Here is a 21358-nt window from a genome sequence, read left to right as displayed (position 1 = left end):
TGTTATCAAGAATAGAGGGGTCCCCACGTTTTTTTTTTTTTTTAAATGTTAAAATAAAAAAAAACGGCATGGGATCCCCCCTATTTTTGACAACTAGCCAAGCTAAAGCAGACTGTTGGTGGCTCGTATTCTCAGGCTTTTATGTTGCCATGGATTTTGACCCCCTTCCCAGCTTAAAAACCGCAGCTGCCCAGATAAGGGGCGTCTATTAGATGCTTTTGCCCAGCTCTTCCCACTTGCCCTGTGGTGGTGGCAAGTGGGGTTCATATTTGTAGGGTTGATGTCACCTTTGTATTGTTCGGCGACATCAAGCCCATGGCTTAGTAATGGAGAGGTGCCTGTAAGACACCTATACATTACTAATCCTATAGTTATACTTGCTGTGTGTTTATTTACCATATAAAGTCCTTTATTTGAAATAAAAAAAACAAACACTTTCACATTTAAAAATAACAAGCACAGTTATACTTGCCTAACACCCATTCCATTGAAGCCAATGTCTCCTGTAATAAAACAAAAATAAAAAACAACCTTATCCCTCACCTGTCCAGTCGTTCTGTCACACGCCGTAATACATGTCTGGGGAAAACTAGTTTTCGACCTCGACGGTGCCAAGATGCGACCATCCAGGCTGAAAAAGAAGAATGATCTGCGAGCTTAGCGTCAGTGACTAGAGGTGACATCATTGAGGTTACTGATGGTCAGTGAGGCTGTGTTCCCAGCCGGGCCCCTGAACTGCGGTGACCTCCAGTTCGATCACCGCTAGCACAGTGAGAAAAGTCTCCTGGTGCAGCGCTGAGCTCAGAGAGGTCACCGGGAGAAATTTCTCCCAATGAACTCACCGCTGCTCAGTGAGATTTTATACTGGCTGTGTCTTTATTTACCATATAACTATAGGATTAGTAATGGATAGACGTCTTATGGAGGCCTCTCCATTACTAAACCTTTGGTTTTATATCATTGGACATTGCATAGGTGCCATCGACCCCACAAATATTACGCCTCTTGCCACCACAACAGGGCAAGTGGAAAGAGCCAAGCAAAGCTGCTATATTTAGGCTGGGGGGGGGGGGCAATATCCATGGCCCCTTACCAGCCTCAGAATACCAGCCCCCAGCTATCTGCTTTAGTAAGGCTGGTTGTCAAAAATTGAGGGGGGCATCTTGAGGATTGCAGCTCGCAGCTGTCAGTTTTGCCTGGCTGGTTATCTGAATACAGGGAACCCACACCGTCTTTTTTTTTTTTTTCCCTTTATTTTTTATTTATTTAGAGGACAGCCGTCAGGCGATGAATACTCCCATCAGCCATGCTTGCTCTCACTGTTATTAGCTGCAGCAGTTGGAGGCTGATGGTAGCAGTAGTTCCATCAGCTGACTACTTGCCTCCGATCACAGCTACTTGCCTCCGAACCGGAACAGAAACGTGAACTTCCTGGTGAAGTCAGTGTTTGGTGTCTGTGCCCAAACAGTAGGTGTTCGGTACAGTCGCTGAATCTTACTGTCCAGATTCGCCCATCTCCAATCAGGAGGAACAGATACAAACGGGATCAGAGGGGCCCCATTAAGTATGTTGGGGGTCCGTGTTTAGTTATGTCCTGCACAATGTAAAACTCTCTAACCCAGATGGGAAAAACAAAATTCCCAAACACAGGTGTGAACCTAGTGTAAGCATTGATAAATGATATTTTGTCTGTGTTATCTGTCTAAACATGGCAATAATTTTGTTCTTTCTAGTAATCTCTCTTTTTTTTCATCCATCTTTACAGAGCCCATGCAGTGGACAAAGAGAAAAGAGTTTTCTGGAAGAAAGCCCTGAAAAGAGCGAGTATCTGGATACAGTATGTAGACCCCAGGCCTAATTTCCAGCATCTGATCCTCTGCGCTCATTTACACATTATTGTGCTCTGCATGCATTGTACTGTGTGTTAGCCACCATAAAAGCCCCCAATTCTCTGCTTTACCTGCTGCATGTAATTGTTGGGGGAGTGTAAGCTCCATTTATGCACATTGTAGTGAAATATGTTATGCATATAAGGAAAATGTCGTCTTCCTGTATTTTAGGGGATGCAAAAAACTGCATAATGTCTCTAATACCACCGTCAGAAAGCAGCGACTGTGCGGCCTGTAACGTGACCTGCTCACTTATTTGCGCTCTTGTCTTTCTTGCTCGAGGATTCTCAGTCCAGCATGGGGAGTCCCTCTGCTCGCTTTGCACATAGTATTATTGGTGCTGAGGACGAAGACTTCGATGCTGAACCAGAGCAGGTAATAAAATGGGCAGCTTGAGATGGTGTTTGGCATTTTACTCGCTCGGGCCGAGTTCACATTAGCATATTTGTGCGCAACGTATGCCTGCGTATAGATCTGCATGCATCTTGCGTGCATATATTTAACATTGTGTACGCAGAGACATGCGTTTGCATCATATTGCATGCGGATGCGTCCCCGTACGTTGTTTCACGGTGTGCGGCGAACGCAACATAATGCATTTTTTTGAGGCGTGAAATATGCGCAGGCATGCGGATGAGACATTGTCAAAACAATGCATTACTGTATGGGAACGCATTGGTACGCAAGGACATGCTTTCGATGTGCTTGCGTTCTTCGGTCTGCGCATGTCCAGGAACCGATTGAGACACGCCCTCCTGGAAAAGTTGAATGCATGCGCATAAAAAAATGCACGCACACACAACTTTTTTTGCGTCATGTGTAAGCTGATGTGGATAAATGCAGCATAGCCATGCGTTTGCGCATGCAGATAATACGCTGTGCACAGATACGCTAATGTGAACCTAGCCTCAAATGGCGTGTGTGTATGTATGTATATGTATGTATGTATGTATATATATATATATATATATATATATATATATATATATATGTATGTATATATGTATGTGTATATATATATATATATATATATATTTCTGAACCCACAAAGGTCCAGTAAAGAAAAGCACAAGAGCAATGTAATGTAGGGGAGAAGAGTTTGGTGTTATAGGGAGAAGGAAAGTCCTGCAGTTCTGGCGATCACATAGAGCAAAATGAGACATAAATGTCCAGGGTAAAGGATAGGCACAAGAGATCCTCATTGTAGACCATGGTTTAGGTATTGGAGACGAGATTCCTAGAGAAGAGATTCCAACTTGTCTTAAACCTGGAGAATGATACATTTGTTCCATTGCGCAAGAAGTTTTTCACCCCATTTGTGACTCCTCTTTGTGCTCGACATTATCAGGAGCTCTATTATAAGCTAATGTCTAGATGGTGCACAACGCCGGGCAGCCTTCATAAGATTGAGAACGCTCATTTCCCTATTTGTTGGTTTTGCAGTTAATAGTTAGGCCCTCCCAACTAACATGCCCAAAAACTTAACCTGTATGGGAAAAACCAAACCGTGTTTAGAAATGGCCTATACAATTAAAGAATGCCTGTCCACACAGAATGACTTTAAACCAAGTTTAGGTGCTTGTTGCACTCTTGGCATGGCCATACTGTTCAGTGCACCGCTCTATAAACCAAGTTCTGGTTCTCGGTGCACTCTTGGCATGGCCATACTGTTCAGTGCACCTTCCATCTACTTGTTTTCCATTCTTCTCTGGATATATAAAGCCAGAGCTGTCAAGCAAAGAAGAAGAGGGTGGAGATAGAGGGGAACAAGCAGGTGAGAAGGTGCACTGAACTGTATGGCCGCGCCAAGGGGGCACTAAGAGCCTAAACTTAGGTTAAACAGTCATTCTGTTCTGACGGAGTCCCTTTTCTAAGTCTTGCACCCTGGACTTACTTATACGAGATCTCGTAGATCTCTCGCATAAATATCTACATATAAGATTGATCATTCCCCAATTTTTTCAGTGCTCTTATAGACTTTTCTTTCTTGTGTTCTGTCTGATAAGGAACTGTAATGGCGATCTTAAGGTACCGTCACACTAAACGATATCGCTAGCGATCCGTGACGTTGCAGCGTCCTGGCTAGCGATATCGTTGTGTTTGACACGCAGCAGCGATCAGGATCCTGCTGTGATATCGCTGGTCGTTGATTAAAGTTCAGAACTTTATTTGGTCGTCAGATCGCCGTGTATCGTCGTGTTTGACAGCAAAAGCAACGATACCAACGATGTTTTACAATGGTAACCAGGGTAAATATCGGGTTACTAAGCGCAGGGCCGCGCTTAGTAACCCGATGTTTACCCTGGTTACCAGTGTAAAATGTAAAAAAACAAACAGTACATACTCACCTTCGCGTCCCCCGCCGTCCGCTTCCTGCACTGACTGAGCGCCGGCCGTAAAGTGAAAATACAGCACAGCGGTGACGTCACCGCTCTGCTGTTAGGGCCGGCACTCAGTCAGTGCAGGAAGCGGACGCTGGGGGACGCGAAGGTGAGTATGTACTGTTTGTTTTTTTACATTTTACACTGGTAACCAGAGTAAACATCGGGTTACTAAGCGCGGCCCTGCGCTTAGCAACCCGATGTTTACCCTGGTTACCCAGGGACCTCGGCATCGTTGGTCGCTGGAGAGCGGTCTGTGTGACAGCTCTCCAGCGACCAAACAGCGACGCTGCAGCGATCAGCATCGTTGTCTGTATCGCTGCAGCGTCGCTTAGTGTGACGGTACCTTTAGCTCTGTAATAGAGAAGAACTCCAGATTGTCATCTTATGGGGCTTACTTGGCTTTCTCTTCTCCCAGCAGGTGGCTGACCAGTGTAGCTGCTTCCAAAGTATGGACCTCTTGAAGTCTCACCCTGCGCACCTTGCAGTTTTTATATTCCATGTAGTTTCTCAATTTGACCCTGCACCTTTGGTAGGTAACAGAAGATAAGGAAAGCAGTGATGTCCACCTTTTGATTAACCTTGACTTTATAGACCTAAAATCCTAATAACCTCTTCATCACCAGCTGCTGTTCATTGCAGAACGTATTTTGGCATTATTTGTATTCTGTTCCTGCCTCGTGTGCTTACCCAGCATAACCTGGCTCATTAACACCTGGACGTTCCAGTAGTCAGATTACTGTCTGAATAGCTAATACATGGACAGGGTGTCAGAAGTGTAGAGCCATTTGCAAAACCACTTTTCCTGTAATTTAATAATGGTGAAATATCTTGTAGCCTGCTGCTTTGGAGGTGCCACGCTGCATATATTAATGCCTCCTTGGCCCTCGCGATGTGTCGGTGAGCATCTGCTAATACATCCTCTCCGGGAGGCTGCGGACACCTGCACACTGGTGATGCTGACAACGTACATTGCCTACGCTGCTTCCTGACTGGCTCATGCATTATCCATTAGTTGATCAGGTCACGAGTGGCTCAGGAATTGAAATTTAAATGACCAATAATTGGCTAAAAATTGTATTTTCAGTTGTTTGGAGTTTAGCATTTATATGAATATTTTAATTTAATGTTACATTTTAGAAAGTTCCCGTTATTTCAGGTAACTTTTGAGAGTAAGCTGTTTTTCGAGATGGGAGAATCGGTTCTGTGGACGCCGGTGCATCGGTTAGGTCAGTCATCTGCAAGCTCCGAACCGGAGCCCTGTGATTCTCCCCTTACCTCCTGGGATTCCTGGCTCTTTTTTTTAATTACCCAGTCGCATATACTACGTCATGTCAGCCCGGCTAATCAAAGAATGAGCTGGGCATGAGGAGATTCGCATGACTCCGCGTCCAGCGGTCACAAGTTACTGACCTTGGGGGAATTGATTCCCCGGTCTCCAATCCAACTGCCTTGTGTGTACATGAGGAGTAATGGTATTTTTGACCATTATAAGACATGGCATTTTTTAAGCATTTTTCCTCTTTGCAGGCTCTTTTTTTAATAGTCCGTTTTCTCTGAACTCTGTTTCAGTTGGAGGTTGAGACCTGTTGCACACATAGGCAAGCAGTCATGTCTATTTCTATGCAGCATACCCCTCAAAAGTACCATAAAAGCCACAATACAACTGCAGTGTTGCTGTGAATCCAGCTGTGTGGTAGGATATAACACTTGAAGCTGCAGCAGCATCTTTTTTTTTTTCACTGACTGTCTCACTCTAGCTCCCTCTCCCAGCTCCTTAGACCGTTACTTGCTCCATTATTGAACAGCCAAATTGGCTTTACTGAAGGTGGATTTAGCAGTAAATTTTTTTGTAACAAACTATAGTACATGGTTTGTTACCTCTTTGTTTTATACTGCCAAATTAAAAGCTAAGGCTACTTTCACATTTCTGATTTTTTTAATCCGTCACAATGCGTCGTTTTGGGAAAAAAATGCATCCTGCAAATTTGCCCGCAGGATATGTTTTTTCCCATAGACTTGTATTGCCGATGGATCGCGACGTATGGCCACAAGTTGCGTCCGTCGTGCACTGGTTGCGTCGGGTTTTGGCGGACCGTCGTCACAGAAAAACGTTCAAGGGAACGTTTTTCTGTACGTTGCATCCAGTGTTTCAGACTGCGCATGCCCAGCAGGAAATATCGCTCTCCCGATCTTTCCTCACCCTGCAGTCTGACGGAAATGTGAAAGCACACCCTTCCATCGGTACGTCACGCCGACTCTTCGTGACGGCCCCATACCGACAGAAATGTGAAAGAAGCCTTAAGGGTAAGTTCGCACTGGGCATTTTTGCTGCGTTTTTTATGCTAATTTTCAGCCGTTTTTATAATACCAGCAAAGCCTATGAGATTTCAGAAATCTCATGCACGCACATTGTTTTTTTGTGTGATCAGTATTTTGTGCTTGGCTGTGCTTTTTTTTGGACATAGAGCATGTCGCTACTTTTAGCGTTTTTGCTGTATTTTTTCAGCGTTTTTCACCCATTGACTTGAATGGGTGTTGATAAAACGCAGGTATCATTATTTGCTGCATTTTTGCTGCTGAAAATTTAAGGACATTAACATGGACAAAGAGGGGAAAAAAAAAAACGTACCAAAAACGCAACAAAATATGCACCAAAATTGCACCTAAACCTGCGTTTTTGATGCTGCTTCTTTCCTGCCAAGAAGATCAGGTTTTGCTGCAGAAAAAAAAGCAGCAAAAACACCCTGTGTGACCTTACCCTAAAGGGTTTTCAAGGACTTTAGTGGAGTTTAGAGGTTAGGTCTTCAGTATCCATTGGTTGGAGGTTAGCCCCCTCCTCCAACCCCTCCAGTTTCCTCTGATGTGTTTGTTACTGATAAGTTATGTTGGATAAAGTTGCTTAGGTAAATGCATACTAATAATTTATAAAATAAAAATTAAAACAGTTACACTTTAAAGGAGTTGTACATCATTAAAAACCAATAAACCTGCAGCCCACGTGTCCACAGGTTGTCTCGTACTGCAGCTCGGCCGCACTCACTCCAGTGGTGATACCAGACACCTCTGTGGACAGGTGTGACCCGATTTTAGAAAGAAAGCAGACCTGTTGGACTAATCCTAGAAAACCACTTCAGTGATCTTATTTTCTGGAACTAATAAGATGACCTGTTGTGTTCCCACAGCTCTGCTACCTGTATGGAGACCTTTACCAGCAAACCAACCCAAAGGAAACGCGGAGAGTATTTCTTGAATTCTACCAGTTCTTCCTAGAGCGGACGGCGGTGAGAACAAAAGTGCCATTTACTTTAACGATTACTTAGTTTCTTATTGCTGTATTTCCCCTTCCAGCCCTATCCCTTTATTAACCTCATAGTAGTGAATGGTGAGGTCACACAGCCATGAGGATGTTCATTCCTTTAGATCGTGATCACCATTGCTTTGCCTTTACTTTGGTCACTTAGCCCTGCAACATCAAGAGCTAAAAAAATATCCTTTAAAGGAAACAATTCATGTCCAAAAAACACTATTGACTTAGTTATAGGGTTAATCTGCTGATATATCATAAAGATCCTGCCCGGCTGCATTACGGTAACAGCGGTTACAGGGAAAAAATGAACTTGTGTATCCGCGCTGCAACCACTGGCTGCAATCACTCCCCGTCACATTGATTTACCGCAGTGTGTGAGTGCAGGGTGGGCTGTCAGTGTGCCAGGGATCACTGGATAATGAGTGGTGACTTCCCCTAACACTTCCATGATGAAGGAAGTGAGCAGCCGCAGGGCGGAGATAAGCTCATTTCCTCCCTTCACCCTCTGCTCTATGGCAGCCAGGCAGGATGTTAACCTTATATCTGCTGGTCTGGTGAACCGCGTTTTTTGGACGTAACCGGTTTTCTTTCAACAATATTGGTGTTCGGAGTGCAGCTCTGCAGATAATGGAGCAGAGAGTCTGCCAGGAGTGTGTGGACAGTAAAGTCCTGCTTGATGATTTATATAAAGGCAAATGACATGCATTTACAAAGTGTCACCAATCTAATGAAAATGTAGCATGAAGACCTTTTGCAAATATTGCTTTTTATGTTTCAAGTTCTTTTTTTGTCTAATAAATGACTGTACTGTCCAAGAGTTTCAGACCGATGTGGAACAAATGTTGTAATGTATTTTGTTAACTGATAGTTTATTTTTTATTACCAAAGTGAATGAACCACAGAGAAATCTGAATGACCTCAATATCCACCTTCAATACAGCATCAGTTCTTCTCGGTGCACAGTTATTGAAAGAGCTTAAGAGGGAGGCTGCTCCAAACATCTTGGAGAGCTAACCACAGATCTTCTGCAGATGTCGCTTGTGCAAATCCCTAATCCTAGACAGACTGAATGGTGTCGTGATCGGGGATCCATGGGCCGTATCATCACTTCCAGGACTCCTTGTTCTTTACATAAAAGATAGTGACACTTGCCATATGTTTGGGGTCATTGTCCTGCTGCAGAATATATTTGGAGACAGCCCCTTCCCTGATCGTATTGATAAGTGGTTACTTGTATTATACGACACCATTCAAAATACAATGGTGTCAAAATACAGGCAGATACTTACTCATGTAAGACCATCAGGACGGCGTCTGTCTGCAGCACGACAACGGCCCCAAACATACAGCCAATGTCAGAAAGAACGATTGTCTGTGCGAAGAACAAGGGTCACTGGAAGTGACGATATGGCCCCCACAGATCCCTTATCTCAACACCATTGAGCCTGTCTGGGACTACATGGAGAGACATCCACAGACGATCTGTGGTTAGTGCTCCAAGATCTTTAGGACAACCTTGCTGATGGGTTCTTTCAAAAACTGGGTACAAGTCTACCACTACTTATGCATTAAAGCCATATATTGTGTTATCTAGCTAATGATGTGAAGACTTAAGCCCACCCATATCTGTCGGCCCCACAATGCTTTGGCCAAAACTGAACATTCCCATGTTCTCTGAGAAACCCACCGAGAGACCTCTCTTCCATTGCCATTACAAAATGTGCACTGTCGATTGACATCTTCCTTGATGGACAGTCTGCCGGTGCCCTCATACATCTCGGTGTTCACCGGACCTATCGAGATCAGTGAATGGTTCCGACATCAGTCTAATGGGGGGCTGCAGACCAGGGTGGATAAAAATCAATGTTTTTTAAAAAAAATCAAAAAAATCGGATTTTTTTGATTTAAATCGGATTTTTTTGATTTAAATCGGATTTTTTTCAATAAACTGCTTTTTGAGGAAAATATTTTACCATCCAAAGGTTCTTCCATCATGAGATAAAGCTGAGTTGTTTAACTCAGTAGAATAAAGGCTGTATATGTGTAACATTCACAATGCCATGCTCTTCCAGAGGTTTCTGTAGGATGCTGACTATCCAACAAGTTTGGGCATGTCAACTGAATGGAAAAAGAAACTAAACCAAAAGTGAAACCAAGCTAGAAGTGTGGAATTAAAGGGGCAGTATGAACAAAATGTGGAGGCTATTAATAGTTTATACAATTAAGACATGCTGCTTTTAAACACCTACCTATTGCCATATAGTAAAACAAAAAAGATTTTTACTTACTTTGGGGTCCCCCCCTCACCCTGGCGTTAGATCGTTGCCCCTAGTTTCGTCCGTGTAACTATGGGCGCACATGCGCACTGCTCTCACTTCTCATTTTAATCGTGATTTATATTAAAAAAACCTTTTGATTTAAATCAGTGATTTAAATCATGATTAAAATCATGATTTAAATCGATCCGATTTAAATAGAAAAAAATCTTTTGATTTAAATCGTGATTTAAATCATGATTTAAATCGGCGTGATTTAAATCAATCCACCCTGCTGCAGACCCCAATCATATGGGCGTATTGTACCCATATTTAGCGATTTATACTCTTGCTGTAAGTGCTTGTTCTACCTACCCCCACTGATATACTAAATTGGACCTTTGAGACTTTAGAAAGGCCTTGAATTGTGTGATATCTCAGTCACACGCATGGTTTTCCTTTACGTTAGTCTTTAGTCTAGATGTCTGCAGAAGATGTAGTAGTAGAAGGGTGCGCTCCCCAACAAGTACAATGCTGAGTTTGGGGTCAGCCTTGTCTTTTCACAGTAAACAGTATTGCGGTAGTTGTAAGTGTATGGCAGGTAGTGACGCCATTAATGTTCTTTTTACAGCATCTTCGAGTGTCTGTTCCAGAAGACCTTGCCCTTGAACTAGGTAAGCTGAAGAGATGTCTCCTTGTGTAATGGAAGCTTTGCCACTTTACTTTGTGCTTCAATTCCTCTTCGTTTCCCTGCGCATCAGCTGTTACTGCAGTGAGCAGCTACTGCGGAGGGTTTTGGTTTAAAAAAAAATAAAAAATTCAAAAGCCTGTTAAACTGAATGTATAACTTTGTAGTACAAGACTATGCTGAACCCTCAGAAATGGAGATCATTTTTTAGTGTGTTTCTGCTCTGGGTGATGGAGGTTGAAAAGGTGGCATCTCACAGTGACTGAAATAAGCATTTGATCACCTGCTGATTTTGTACGTTTGCCCACTGACAAAGACATGAACAGTCTATAATTTTAAGTGTAGGTTAATTTTAACATTGAGAGATAGAATATCAAAAATAAAAATTACATTGTACAAATTATATCAATTTATTTGCATTTTGCAGTGAGAAATAAGTATTTGATCTCTCTGGCAAACAAGACTTAATACTTGGTGGCAAAACAAACCCTTGTTGGCAAGCACAGCAGTCAGACGTTTTTTGTAGTTGATGATGAGGTTTGAGCACACGTCAGAGATGATCTGCAAAGAGGAGTGGACCAAAATTCCTCCTAAATCATTCAGATTTTGAGGCTGTTGCTTGGCAACTCGGAGCTTCAACTCCCTCCATAAGTTTTCTATGGGATTAAGGTCTGGAGACTGGCTAGGCCACTCCATGACCTTAATGTGCTTCTTTTTGAGCCATTCCTTTGTTGCCTTGGATGTGTGTTTTGGGTTATTGTCTTGCTGGAAGACCCAGCCATGACCCATTTTTAATGTCCTGGCGGAGGGAAGGAGGTTGTCACTCAGGATTTTACGGTAGATGGCTCGTTTCTCCCATTGATGCGGTGAAGTAGTCCTGTGTCCTCAGCAGAGAAACACCCCCAAAACATAATGTTTCCACCTCCATGCTTGACAGTGGGGATTGTGTTCTTTGGGTCATAGGCAGCATTTCTCTTCCTCCAAACACGGCGAGTTAATGCCAAAAACCTCAAATTTTGTCTCATCTGACCACAGCACCTTCTCCCAATCACTCAGAATCATCCAGGTGTTCATTGGCAAACTTCAGATGGGCCTGCACATGTGCCTTCTTGAGCAGGGGGACCTTGCGGGCACTGCAGGATTATAAACCTTTACGGTGTAGTGTTAGCAATGGTTTACTTGGTGACTGTGATCCCAGCTGCCTTGAGATCATTAACAAGTTCCCCATGTAGTTTTAGGCTGATCTCTCACCTTCCTCATGATCAAGGATACCTCACGAGGTGAGATTTTGCTTGGAGCCCCAGATTGATGTCGATTGACAGTCATCTTGCATTTCTTCTATTTTCTTACTATTGCACCAACAGTTGTCTCCTTCTCACCCAGCGTCTTACTTATGGTTTTGTAGGCCATTCCAGCTTTGTGCAGGTCTATGATCTTGTCCCTGACATCCTTATAAAGCTCTTTGGTCTTGCCCATGTTGTAGAGGTTAGAGTCTGACTAATTGAGTCTGTGGACAGGAGTCTTTTATAAAGCTGACTAAGGTGACTGTCTTTAATGCAGGTAACGAGTTGATTAGAAGCGTCTAATTGGTCGGTAGGAGCCAGAACTCTTAATGGCTGATAGGGGATCAAATACTTATTTCTCACTGCAAAATGCAAATACATTTATATAATTTATACAATGTGATTTTCTGGATTTTAGTTTTGATATTCTATCTCTCAATGTTAAAATTAACCTACCCTTAAAATTATAGACTGTTCATGTCTGTCAGTGGGCAAACATACAAAATCAGCTAGGGGTCAAATACTTATTTCCTCCACTGTATAATATGGAGAATTTATTAACTGTTTGAAATATGTCATTATATCTCCTACATTCAGAAGTAATTTTCCAATAATTCTGTAAACTGATAAGTCCGATTTCCCACTACCTGGGTGGCTGTTGGGAAAGTTATGCTGCATTTAAGGCCTGAGCACTGTTACTCGCTGTACAGGCTTTCACAGAAGCAGCTGTGATGACCTTTGCTCTTGTAAAGTGGACCTGTAGCCAGGTCAAGTCTCCAGCTTTTGCCCTTATTTAATTCCCGCTCCACCCCTGAGTATTGAATTTTTTTTATTTTTTTTTTACAATCCTCCATACCAGACCTGGGCAAAATGCGGGCCACTGCCAGCCCTCTGAATGTTCCAGACTGGCCTGCGGACAGAGATAGCCAATGGGCTGAAACAGTTGCCCATGGCTGCTCCATGTCATCCATCCACCTGTCGCTGTCACCGGCCTCCGTATCCTCGGGATGCAGACAGCAGTAAATATGTTGGTGGAAGATAGTGCAGCCGGCTCACTCTTCCACCAATCAGTGTGTGAGACAGCAGTCGCAACGAAGTCTTTCCATAGTCACCTGTGTACTACGGAAAGTCCATGCATGGGAAAGAGCAGAGGCAGAGTGCCGGGGACAGGAGGAAGGTGGGGCACTTGGTGTGTATCGGAGGCTGCGGGGGGGCACATGCTGTATATCGGAGGCTACGGGGGAACAAATGCTGTATATCGGAGGCTACGGTGGGGGTCACATGCTGTATATCGGAGGCTACGGGGGAACAAATGCTGTATATCGGAGGCTACGGGGGGCACATGGTGTGTATCGGAGGCTGCGGGGGGGCACATGCTGTATATCGGAGGCTACGGTGGGGGTCACATGCTGTATATCGGAGGTTGGATGGGGCACATGATATATATTGGAGGACACAGGGGGCCACATGCTGTATATCGGAGGCAACGGGGGGCAAATGTATATCGGAGGCAACGGGGGGCAAATGTACTGTATATCGGAGGCTACGGGGGGGCACATGCTGTATATCGGAGGCTACGTGGGGGCACATGCTGTATATCAGAGGTTTGATTGGGCACATCATATATATTTGAGGCCACGGGGGGAGCACATGCTGTATATCGGAGGCCACAGGGGGGCACATGCTGTATATCGGAGGCTACGGGGGGGGGGGGGGCACATGCTGTATATAGGAAGCTACGGGGGGCACATGCTGTATATAGGAGGCTACGGGGGGCACATGCTGTATATCGGAGGCTACGGGGGGCACATGCTGTATATCGGAGGGTAGGGGGGCACATGCTGTATATCGGAGGTTTGATGGGGCACATGATATATATTGGAGGCCACAGGGGGGCACATGCTGTATATCGGAGGGTAGGGGGTCACATGCTGTATATCGGAGGTTTGATGGGGCACATGATATATATTGGAAGCCACAGGGGGGGGGCGCATGCTGTATATCGGGGGGGATATGATGTATATAGAGGGGCAGTTTGCAGGCTCATATGGTATACAGGGGATGTTGGCATACTGAACTCTGCTCAATATTAAGTGATATGATATAAAATATAATGTTAATAATAACATTGAGAAGTAGTAATTTTAACCTATTGATTTGGCCTCTACCACAGTCACGGTCTTTCAGGCGGCCTACTCGGGAAAATTAATTATCCACCCCTGCTCTAAACAGTTCATGAGATATGGACCGATTTATTTAGTGCTGATTTTTATGATCTCATCGGGGCTTGTCTTTATGCTGCTTTGCACTGTTACCTTGTGAGCAATGATCCTCGGTAAAGACAATATAACGTAGCACCAAATAAAATGGCAGATATCTCTGAAACCATATGGCACAATTAAAAAGTAAAAACAAAACGTAATACTCAGGAGAGCAGGAGAAGTAGACTGATAGCAAAAAGTGAGCACTTGTCACCTGGTAGCAGGTTCTCTGACCCTTCTTCAGGTTCGCCCAGGCCCTCTGCTCCTGGCTCTGAGTGTGGTGGGCCGATGTGCTCCTGAGAACTTACTGAAGGGTTTGCACCAGCCCTTTTGAAGCGAATCTGTCATCAAGTACATTGAATCTCAGCCCAGCCTGACTAACAGCTGGATGTTATACTGAGCAGGGTGAGATCACAACAGCAGGGAGGTGGAAACGTTCACTAAGGATTTTACAATCTTTCTGTGATCCATTTTAAGAGGTTGCCTGCCAGTTCTTAACATGGTGCACAATATACGGTGTACTGTAGTGTAGCTTTGGATGACCCATTAACCTATTATTTTTATTAATTGAATACAGAGAAAAGAAGGCCAGAATTAATACCAGAAGACTTACTGCGACAATATGTGCACACAATGCACGAGAAGATGTGTCCGGAAGTCCAGAAGCTCTTAGAGGACTTCAGGTAAATACACATCGTTCGGTTTATTGGCCACAGATGAGGAAATTCTGAATGAACACATACCGATCAATCCTGACCTTTTATCCTCCAGGCAAAAACGGAACATGGGATTGACTTTGGCGGAAAGTGAGTTGGCCAAACTGGATGCAGAACGGGCACGGGAACGCAGCACACTGGAAAAAGAGAGAATCTGCGCAGAGCCGATCTTACAGAAGATTGAGGAAGTTTTGTAAGTGACGTTGTTCTGATATTAATGCACGGATAACATTGACATAGTCTATCAGGTCACATGGAAAACTCTGGTGTCCTCCAGATCAACCTCAAGCTGCAGGATCACCAGAAATAATAGTGCTGCCATAGAATCATCCCAGAACATCACTTGTGGCTAGAGACCACCACTTCATTGGTCCGACTTAGTAAGGCATATTGCTTCATTATGTCTAATCACTTTTCGATTACTGGGGATTCAACCACTGGGCCTGCACACCAGAATGATGGTTGGATGTAGAGCTGTGCAAGGAACTGAAGCAGACATGGCACCCAGTGCCTCAGTTGTTTTGATGATTGTGGGGTTCCCCGCTGTCAGACCCTCACCCTATCCCTCCTAAAACTTTTCATTCTTGTCCCAAATTCAAAATGCCCTGCCCCCCTCGATTATTGCACTGAAAACTTTCAGCTTGGTATCCTTTTAAAGGCCAAAACATAAAAAGGGTTTCATGCGATACCAAGATCTTGCGATCTATCTGCTACCAAAAGCCAGTCATGACCTATTGTGTCCGTGGCAGGGAAAGCGTTAATTAGTAAACCTTTCCATCACTTCTATAGTGGCACAGCCAGGTGCTGCAGATCTTCTACCTATTCATGTGAGTGCTGGTGGGATCTGCAGCACCCGGCCTCTATAGTTCCTACGGAGCCGCTGTGTTCCGGAAGCACTTGAGAGCTTCTGGCCAGCACCAGTATCGGCTGATCTGGGGTCACACCCCGCTGATCACATTTTGATGGCTGTCTTTGGCATAGGTCATCATTAATTAGGTATAGTGGAACAATCTGTTTAGTCAGTTTCTCGTCACGACAGCTCATTTAAGGCTAGGTTCACATTGCGTTAGTGCAGTCCGTTCAGTGCATACGCTAACGGTCTGCGCTAACGCAAGTGCCGACTTTGGCACAGCGCTAGCGCAGATGGAGCATCTGCTAGCTCCATCTGCGCTAGCAGTGATGGACCCGGAAACGCTGCAGCCCGCGTCTCGGGTCCGTCACTCAATGACGGCACATCGCGTAGCGCACGCCCATTGTGGGCGTGCGCTAGTGATGCGTCCGACATTGCTTTCAATGGCGGCGTTAACGGACTACGTTACACTGCGTAATGCCGCGGTGTAACGTAGTCCGTTTAACGTACAGCCATAATGCAGTGTGAACCCAGCCAACTTGGTGTCTTCCTTTTTAAAGGGAACCTGTCACTCCCCCCCCCCCAGGCATTTTTAACTAAAAGAGCCACCTTGTGCAGCAGTAATGCTGCATTCTGACAAAGTGGCTCTTTTAGTTATTGGTGCTGTAACTGCCGAATTAATCAGTTTTGTTATTTGTCCAAAATACCTTTTCTTCAGTCAAGGAGGCAGGCGTTTCCCCCCTGCTGCAGACGCCACACAGCCGTCACTCAAGTCTTCTTGGCGCCGGGCGCCGCCTCAGCGCTGTTTTGAAATGAGCCGGCGCCTGCGCTCTTTTCTCCTGCCTTGGGCAGGCGCAGTGAGCGCTGCCCGTCGTCATATGCAGTCTAGCTGACTGCGCCTGTGCGGCCGCCCTGCTTGTGAATCCCAGCCCCGCAGTGTCTTCTGATTTATTCACATTGTGGGGCTGGGATTCACAGGCAGGGCGTCCACACAGGCGCAGTCAGCTAGACTGCATATGAGGACAGAGGACGGGCAGCGCTCACTGCACCTGCCCAAGGCAGGAGAAAAGAGCGCAGGCGCCACCTGATTTCGAAACAGCGCTGAGGAGGCGGCGCCAAGAAGACTTGAGTGACGGCTGTGTGACGTCTGCAGCAGGGGGAAAGGCCTGCCTCCTTGACTGAAGAAAGGTATTTTCTCACAAATTACAAAACTGATTATTTCGGCAGTTACAGCGCTCAGAACTAAAAGAGCCACCTTGTCAGAATGCAGCATTACTGCTGCACAAGGTGACTTTTAGTTTCAAATGCCTGGGGGGGGGTGACAGGTTCCCTTTAAGCTTTATCTTCTGTAAGTTGTGGCGTTAGTATTTTTACATTATTATGGTGTATACCGTTAGTGGCATTATGTTGACTTCACTAAAACATATTTTTTTTTCTTTTACTGTACAGACTCTCATCACAGCCTCCTGAAGATGAGAAATGGTAAGTTACTTAGTGGTTTTATTACTAAATGGGAGAATGGTATTTTAAACTTAGTCCAGGAGCGATAAGCCCAGAAAAGGGTTCCCTATCCAGAACTTTTACCTAGTGGTCCAAGTAAAGCCTGGTCTTCCCTAATTGTTTCCACCTATAGTTATGTAGAATCATCACGAGCCTTGGATGGAGAATATAGCTCAGGGGTTGGGAACCTCTGGCCCATGGTACATTTGCAGCCCACTGTGTCCTTTTCTGCGGCCCCCGGACTGATTTGCTTTGCTTGCTGTCATCTTTTTAATTGCTTCTGAGACTGAGAGCACATGCACTCAACGTTTGGTACAGAACACTGCAGCGCATGCACTGAAGACACTGACATATCTTGGAGTCAGCATGCACAGCACTCCATGCTTCAGTCCCACCAACGACGACCGCAGTGGCAGCCCCAGGCCATCCTGTGATGTCCATATGCTCCCAGTCCCTCCTGTGATGCGTATATATGTATGTCCCCAGCCCCTCCTGTGATGCGGATATATGTATGCTCCCAGCCCTTCCTGTGATGTGGATATATGTATGTCCCCAGCCCCTCCTGTGATGTGGATATATGTATGTCCCCAGCCCCTCCTGTGATGCGGATATATGTATGCCCCCAGCCCCTCCTGTGATGTGGATATATGTATGTCCCCAGCCCCTCCTGTGATGTGGATATATGTATATCCCCAGCCCCTCCTGTGATGTGGATATATGTATGTCCCCAGCCCCTCCTGTGATGCGGATATATGTGTGCCCCCAGCCCTTCCTGTGATGTGGATATATGTATGCTCCCAGCCCCTCCTGTGATGTGGATATATGTATATCCCCAGCCCCTCCTGTGATGTGGATATATGTATGTCCCCAGCCCCTCCTGTGATGTGGATATATGTATGTCCCCAGCCCCTCCTGTGATGTGGATATCTGTATGCTCCCAGCCCCTCCTGTGATGTGGATATATGTATATCCCCAGCCCCTCCTGTGATGTGGATATATGTATGCTCCCAGCCCTTCCTGTGATGTGGATATATGTATGTCCCCAGCCCCTCCTGTGATGTGGATATATGTATGTCCCCAGCCCCTCCTGTGATGCTGATATATGTATGCCCCCAGCCCCTCCTGTGATGTGGATATATGTATGTCCCCAGCCCCTCCTGTGATGTGGATATATGTATATCCCCAGCCCCTCCTGTGATATGGATATATGTATGTCCCCAGCCCCTCCTGTGATGCGGATATATGTGTGCCCCCAGCCCCTCCCGTGATGTGGATATATATGTATGTCCCCAGCCCCTCCTGTGATGTGGATATATGTATGCTCCCAGCCCCTCCTGTGATGCGGATATATGTATGCTCCCAGCCCTTCCTGTGATGTGGATATATGTATGTCCCCAGCCCCTCCTGTGATGTGGATATATGTATGCTCCCAGCCCCTCCTGTGATGCGGATATATGTATGCTCCCAGCCCTTCCTGTGATGCGGATATATGTATGTCCCCAGCCCCTCCTGGTTTGGTACAGAACACTGCAGCGCATGCACTGAAGACACTGACATATCTTGGAGTCAGCATGCACAGCACTCCATGCTTCAGTCCCACCAACGACGACCGCAGTGGCAGCCCCAGGCCATCCTGTGATGTCCATATGCTCCCAGTCCCTCCTGTGATGCGTATATATGTATGTCCCCAGCCCCTCCTGTGATGCGGATATATGTATGCTCCCAGCCCTTCCTGTGATGTGGATATATGTATGTCCCCAGCCCCTCCTGTGATGTAGATATATGTATGTCCCCAGCCCCTCCTGTGATGCGGATATATGTATGCCCCCAGCCCCTCCTGTGATGTGGATATATGTATGTCCCCAGCCCCTCCTGTGATGTGGATATATGTATATCCCCAGCCCCTCCTGTGATGTGGATATATGTATGTCCCCAGCCCCTCCTGTGATGCGGATATATGTGTGCCCCCAGCCCTTCCTGTGATGTGGATATATGTATGCTCCCAGCCCCTCCTGTGATGTGGATATATGTATATCCCCAGCCCCTCCTGTGATGTGGATATATGTATGTCCCCAGCCCCTCCTGTGATGTGGATATATGTATGTCCCCAGCCCCTCCTGTGATGCGGATATATGTGTGCTCCCAGCCCTTCCTGTGATGTGGATATATGTATGCTCCCAGCCCCTCCTGTGATGTGGATATATGTATATCCCCAGCCCCTCCTGTGATGTGGATATATGTATGTCCCCAGCCCCTCCTGTGATGTGGATATATGTATGTCCCCAGCCCCTCCTGTGATGCGGATATATGTATGCTCCCAGCCCTTCCTGTGATGTGGATATATGTATGTCCCCAGCCCCTCCTGTGATGTGGATATATGTATGTCCCCAGCCCCTCCTGTGATGCTGATATATGTATGCCCCCAGCCCCTCCTGTGATGTGGATATATGTATGTCCCCAGCCCCTCCTGTGATGTGGATATATGTATATCCCCAGCCCCTCCTGTGATGTGGATATATGTATATCCCCAGCCCCTCCTGTGATGTGGATATATGTATGTCCCCAGCCCCTCCTGTGATGCGGATATATGTGTGCCCCCAGCCCCTCCCGTGATGTGGATATATGTATGTCCCCAGCCCCTCCTGTGATGTGGATATATGTATGCTCCCAGCCCCTCCTGTGATGCGGATATATGTATGCTCCCAGCCCTTCCTGTGATGTGGATATATGTATGTCCCCAGCCCCTCCTGTGATGTGGATATATGTATGCTCCCAGCCCCTCCTGTGATGCGGATATATGTATGCTCCCAGCCCTTCCTGTGATGTGGATATATGTATGTCCCCAGCCCCTCCTGTGATGCGGATATATGTATGCTCCCAGCCCTTCCTGTGATGCGGATATATGTATGTCCCCAGCCCCTCCTGTGATGTGGATATATGTATGTCCCCAGCCCCTCCTGTGATGCTGATATATGTATGCCCCCAGCCCTCCTGTGATGTGGATATATGTATGTCCCCAGCCCCTCCTGTGATGTGGATATATGTATATCCCCAGCCCCTCCTGTGATGTGGATATATGTATGTCCCCAGCCCCTCCTGTGATGCGGATATGTGTGCCCCCAGCCCCTCCTCCAGGAAGCCGGGTTCCCCTGGCAGCTTATTCGGCAAGCGCTATAGCTTTTGCCAAATAAGAGGGAACCCGAACAAATTCGCTCAGCTCTAGTCATTAATGTGCAAACCACCCTCGGAGTTTAAAAAAAAAAAAAAAAAAATTATTTAGGAAAATTGCGTTTAATATAAATTATTTATTTTTTTCTTTTAATCACTTCACGACTTTTGATGTAGATGTATATGGAAAGTTGTGTCCCTGACGTTTGATGTAGTGCGAGCCCGGCAGATGATGGCTGATGTAATTATCCAATGTGTACTTTGGAGAGCCATGGGTGAAGCTCCACTCTGCTCATGGCTGTTCACCTGTAAAATACCCCTGTCCATATCTGACAGCCAATAGGTGTGTGTGTCGTTCCGCTCTCCCATCGGTGCGCCTGTGACGTCATTGGGTGCTGACAGCCGGGGGTCTGCTGATAACCCTATGCCTGTAACTACAATCCTACAGTGAAAGCCGCCCATGGCTGGTGTTCAGAGGAGATCATGATTTTAGCTACATAGGGCAGCTCTGATGCATTGCTATGTATAGCACAACAACCGGATATTCACCGCTTCGAGCCCCATAAGGGGACTATGAAATAAAGGTAAAAAAGAATTTTAAAAAGTTTTTTTTTTTTTAGAAAAAAAATAAATAAATTTTGCCCCATTAAAAAGAAAAGAAGAAATACACATATTTGGTATTGCTGCGTTCATACGTCAGATCAATCAAAATATAAAATAAATTAATCCAATCGGTAAACGAAAAAAAATGACAATTACTTTCTTTTTGGATGGGGGGTGGGGGGTGTCACTGGATCGTTGCAATAAAATGCAATAGCTGTCGATCCAAATACCATATCTGCCAAATGTTATTATTAAAAATGTCAGCTCAGGATGCAAAAATAAAGCAATCGCCCAACCCCAGATCCCGAAAAATGGAAAATGTGCGGTTCTTGAAAAAAGGCTAATTTCCTTTTTTTTTTTTTTTTTTTATCACTTAAATAAAAAAAGAAAAAAGCTATTCGTTTGGTATCTGTCATACCTGTACTGACCTGCAGAATCATATTGTCTGATCAGT

The 21358-nt window shown here is 45.4% G+C and overlaps 1 protein-coding gene across 4 annotated transcripts in view; it reads left to right on the top strand.

Annotated features, from left to right (window-relative positions):
• ARHGEF12 (Rho guanine nucleotide exchange factor 12) overlaps nt 1-21358 on the top strand; it is a 189423-nt gene that overhangs the window by 67741 nt on the left and 100324 nt on the right. For all 4 annotated transcript variants that reach the window (XM_077250483.1, XM_077250482.1, XM_077250485.1 and 1 more), the window contains 8 exons: nt 1766-1837; nt 2172-2264; nt 4689-4802; nt 7456-7554; nt 10467-10509; nt 14645-14750; nt 14839-14976; nt 17083-17115. In XM_077250483.1, coding sequence (XP_077106598.1) covers nt 1766-1837; nt 2172-2264; nt 4689-4802; nt 7456-7554; nt 10467-10509; nt 14645-14750; nt 14839-14976; nt 17083-17115 — 698 coding nt within the window. The remainder of the gene's footprint in view (nt 1-1765; nt 1838-2171; nt 2265-4688; nt 4803-7455; nt 7555-10466; nt 10510-14644; nt 14751-14838; nt 14977-17082; nt 17116-21358) is intronic.

This window comes from Ranitomeya variabilis, chromosome 4, assembly GCF_051348905.1.
Source record: "Ranitomeya variabilis isolate aRanVar5 chromosome 4, aRanVar5.hap1, whole genome shotgun sequence".
NCBI classification, from domain to species: Eukaryota; Metazoa; Chordata; class Amphibia; order Anura; family Dendrobatidae; genus Ranitomeya; species Ranitomeya variabilis.
The sequence above is the reverse complement of the archived record's forward strand: the minus strand, read 5'-3'. Positions and strand labels throughout refer to the sequence as shown.